The sequence below is a fragment of the Myotis brandtii genome, unplaced genomic scaffold (genome assembly GCF_000412655.1).
Source record: "Myotis brandtii unplaced genomic scaffold, ASM41265v1 scaffold200, whole genome shotgun sequence".
Lineage (NCBI taxonomy): Eukaryota > Metazoa > Chordata > Mammalia > Chiroptera > Vespertilionidae > Myotis > Myotis brandtii.
Window position 1 is genome coordinate 2,362,633 of NW_005357453.1, and position 3,571 is coordinate 2,366,203.

Consider the following 3,571-nt stretch of genomic DNA (forward strand, 5'->3'; position numbering starts at 1 on the left):
AGCTCCCCAGACTCCCTGCTTATTCCAGGATGTCTTTCTCCCCCATCCTCTGATTCATTTCCGCGGCTGGACTCGCCTAGTGGTGCTGTACAGTGTGGGAGACCGCGGGAACGCAGGCACGGCCGCGGACACATGCAAATTCCTAGTTTACGGCACCTTCACTTCCTGTTGCTACTATAACCCACCTTCAGCCTAGGCCCTTCACTCGGCATTCCTGTCCCGCATCCCGGTTTCCGGGGGGCACCCTGCAGGCTTTGAGCAGTGAGGCATATGGCCCAGCTCGCAGGGCTGTCCTCCCCCCTGCCACCTGAGAATGAGTGTTACCGGGACTTCTGTGTGGGCTCCAATGGAGACGCGGCAGGTAACACGGGCATCCCGGTTTCTAAATCAAAGTCCGACCCGGCGATGACTTAAGGCTTCGCCTTTTTCATTGGTGATCAGAATTGTAACGAAACGCCCTAGTTAGCAACTGTCTGCTTTTAAACTAGTTCTCGACTGCAAATGTACAATGATCTCAAAAACCACTTCCAGACGCTCGCTGGCTCATCAAGCATCAGATGCATCACTGGGGAGTGGTGGGAAGGACAGGCCCGGGAGTGGTGGGAACAGGGAGTGGTGGGAATGGCCTGGGGACCTGGATGAAGGCTCCCCGCCCAGTGGGCGGAGCAGCCCGGATACAAGACCCTCCTCCTAACCCAGGTTGATGGCTTCTGCAGCGGACCCCTCCCTACCAATTGCTTTATTACTATTAAAACCTTATGAACACCTAAACGGAGAGAGTGACCACAAAACACTGCTGTCTTATACGGGCAGATGAACACCTAAACGGAGAGTGACCACAAAACACTGCTGTCTTATACGGGCAGAATGTTTTGTTTGAAATAAAGTTCTAACCCCTCCCGTAAAACACACACCACATAGAGTGGGTCCAGTGTGACTTCATACAGACAGTGAGCTGCTGTCAGCTAGAAAGCACCTACGCTGTCACACAGGAAATCCGAAGGCAGTGGAGCCAGCTTTGCTGGGATCTGGAGGAATATTCGGTGGAAAGGAACATTCTACCAAAAAGACACTGGACTTTCTGATCACCCCGGTACTGGGCTCAGTGCTCCTGGGTAACAAGTCTCGGCCGCGGGGGAAGTGTCAGGTTGTCGCTCTTGGCTGCGTGGTCACCTGCCTGACAGTGCTGTCCGCACGCTCCACGAGGGGAGGGTGGCTCTCCTGCTGCCACCACATTCCCAGCATCACACGCAGTGTCGGTCACACACAACAAGCCTGACACCCGGCTGTGAGGAAGAGGAAGGGAGACTAGCCTAGCCCTAAAGCCTCAAGGTCGAGACCGGCCAGAAGTGGACAGACAGGCCGTGGGCTAGAGGCGGCTCCTGACAGACACTCAGGTGTGTGTGTTGGCGGGGGCGGCGGTGGCCAGCAAACCTGCAGTTACCTGGGCTGAGCCCTGTGTCCTGTCTTAACGCAGCTATGAGATTTGTGATGAACATCTGTATTCACAGTGGGCCCGGACAGTTCCTTTCATTCTTACTTGTCTGCAACCACGGTTTCTGCCTCACCTTCTGTGAAGAGCGGCTACAGCATTCGGGCAGGTTCAAGCCTCGGACTGATTTGTGGCAAAGCCACATACAAGCCCCAGCTTGGAGGGCAAAGCCCTCCCAGCACAATTATAGCCAAAAGGCTACGGTTGTAAGCTTGACCTTATAGTCCGACCCTGTAGTCCTAGGTAGCTAAGGGATGTGGGCTGTGGGGGGTAGGGGATGGGGGGGGGTGCAGCAAGTGCTGCCTTAAACAAAACTTGACAGAGTTCAGAGAATGGCGACAACAGGAAAGAAGCAGATTCGAAACTCGCAAGAACATTGTGAACATCCTGCCCTTGTTTTGCTCTGTGTGCTCTGACTATAAAATAAAGCTCTGGCTTACGGACTATGTCACTGTTCCCTCATCCAGGTGCAGTGATCCACCTGGCCCCAACTGTATTCTCTTGTCTGTTTTTTAACCATTCACCGCCCCTCCTCAGGTTCACCCCTGGCCGTGCTGGACGCGGTTCACCTCCCCCTCCCAGAGTTACCCCTCCCCCTTACACCTGTCATGCTCCCACACACGGGGCCAGGGAGGAGGGCGTACCTGTTCATTAAGCTGTAGGACCTGTGTCTCCAAATCTTTGTCCGATTTGGATGCCGAGCCGCTGGAGGAAGCCCTTTTGGCTGATGAGGGGCGAGAAGGTGTGGAGCCTGGTTTAGATGCTGGACTGGACTTAGCTGCACCTGAAAGTAAGCAGAACAAATGATAAACAATGGCAACAGGAAGGTGCTGTGTAGACACAGAGCCAATGGATGGTTTAGGAGGAGTTGGCTAACATGTCCAGGAGGCACTGCCAGCAATCCCTGCCCGGAACAGAAGTAGCTCAGATACCATAGGAAGGACACGTGGTAAAATGCAGTGTCGTCTTGGAACTTCCTTAGCCCTCTGAGCTCGGGTGCGAGGCGTTTTCCCCGTCAAGTAACGTGAGGTCAGTGCAGGTGTCCTTCTCCTTCCAGAGAGGTAAGAGTAACAGACACAAAGGGATTTTTAGCTTTTTTTTTCTAAGAGGGAAGGTTTTCAGATCAGCTTAAAGAAGCACCATCGTTGAGTTTCTACCAATCAAGAAAAAGACCATATGCTCGATGAACACGTTAGAAGAAATATTAACACCGTGTTTCCTGGCTTTGGTCACAGAAAGAGCGTGGGGACAGCGACACCTCCGTGCAGCGAGCATCCTGGTGCCGCGGTCCTGGTTTCTAACTGTTACTCGGGTAGAGGCTCCGTGAGAAATGGCTGACGGCCGGGCGGCAGGGAGCGCGCACGAGCTGGGACTGTGTGTGGAAAGCAAGGTGTCAGGCTGCGGGGCCAGCTGAGGGCCCCCCACTAGCCACATGTGGGGCAGTTTGCGTACAAAAACCAAAAAAGGCTGCAGTGTGCTGGAATGCACTGATTACACGAAGGTCTAATTACGGGGGAAAGGGCCGGCTACAGAGACCTTCCAGGACAGTGACTGGAGGAAACCTTAGAACCAGACAAAGCACAGTCCCCACGGATTCAGGAGAGGCTCCTCGACGGCTCGACATTAACTGAGATGTTTTGGGGAATAAGACACTCGTGTCAAGGTGTCACCCTATAAATTACTTATTTTACAGGGAAAACTCGCCTTTACAGCGAAGTGACCGGAGGGTCAGCACCCTAACCACGTGATTCCACAGCGTCGCTACTAATGCTATAAATTGAAGAAAAAAAAGGCACCGATTTCAGGTAAGACCTCACCCCCGGCCGGGGCTGGGCTCCTAAGCTCCCTCTCTGTCGGGACCTCGACACAGACACGGAGGTGACCCCGCAGCCCAGCAGCAGGTACAGGGCTATGGCGAGGCTTCTGCACTGCAGGATTCACTCAGGTCATCGCCGGGCCCACCCCCTTTGCTCTGGACTAGTTCTGATGTGGTGGCATCGGTGGCATCTCGCTGGCAGAGGTGCCCTTCCTGTGGCCCTGTCCCCAAGTCTCCAACCCCCCTCCCCCACACTGCTGCCT

The 3,571-nt window shown here is 54.4% G+C and overlaps 1 protein-coding gene across 1 annotated transcript in view; it reads right to left on the minus strand.

Annotated features, from left to right (window-relative positions):
* The window catches only part of MAPRE2 (microtubule-associated protein, RP/EB family, member 2), a gene marked incomplete at its 3' end in the record, with an annotated part of 117,989 nt that overhangs the window by 2,617 nt on the left and 111,801 nt on the right, over window positions 1-3,571 (minus strand). The window contains exon 6 of the mRNA XM_014538886.1: window positions 2,137-2,276. Within this exon, the coding sequence (XP_014394372.1) occupies window positions 2,137-2,276 (140 nt within the window). The remainder of the gene's footprint in view (window positions 1-2,136; window positions 2,277-3,571) is intronic.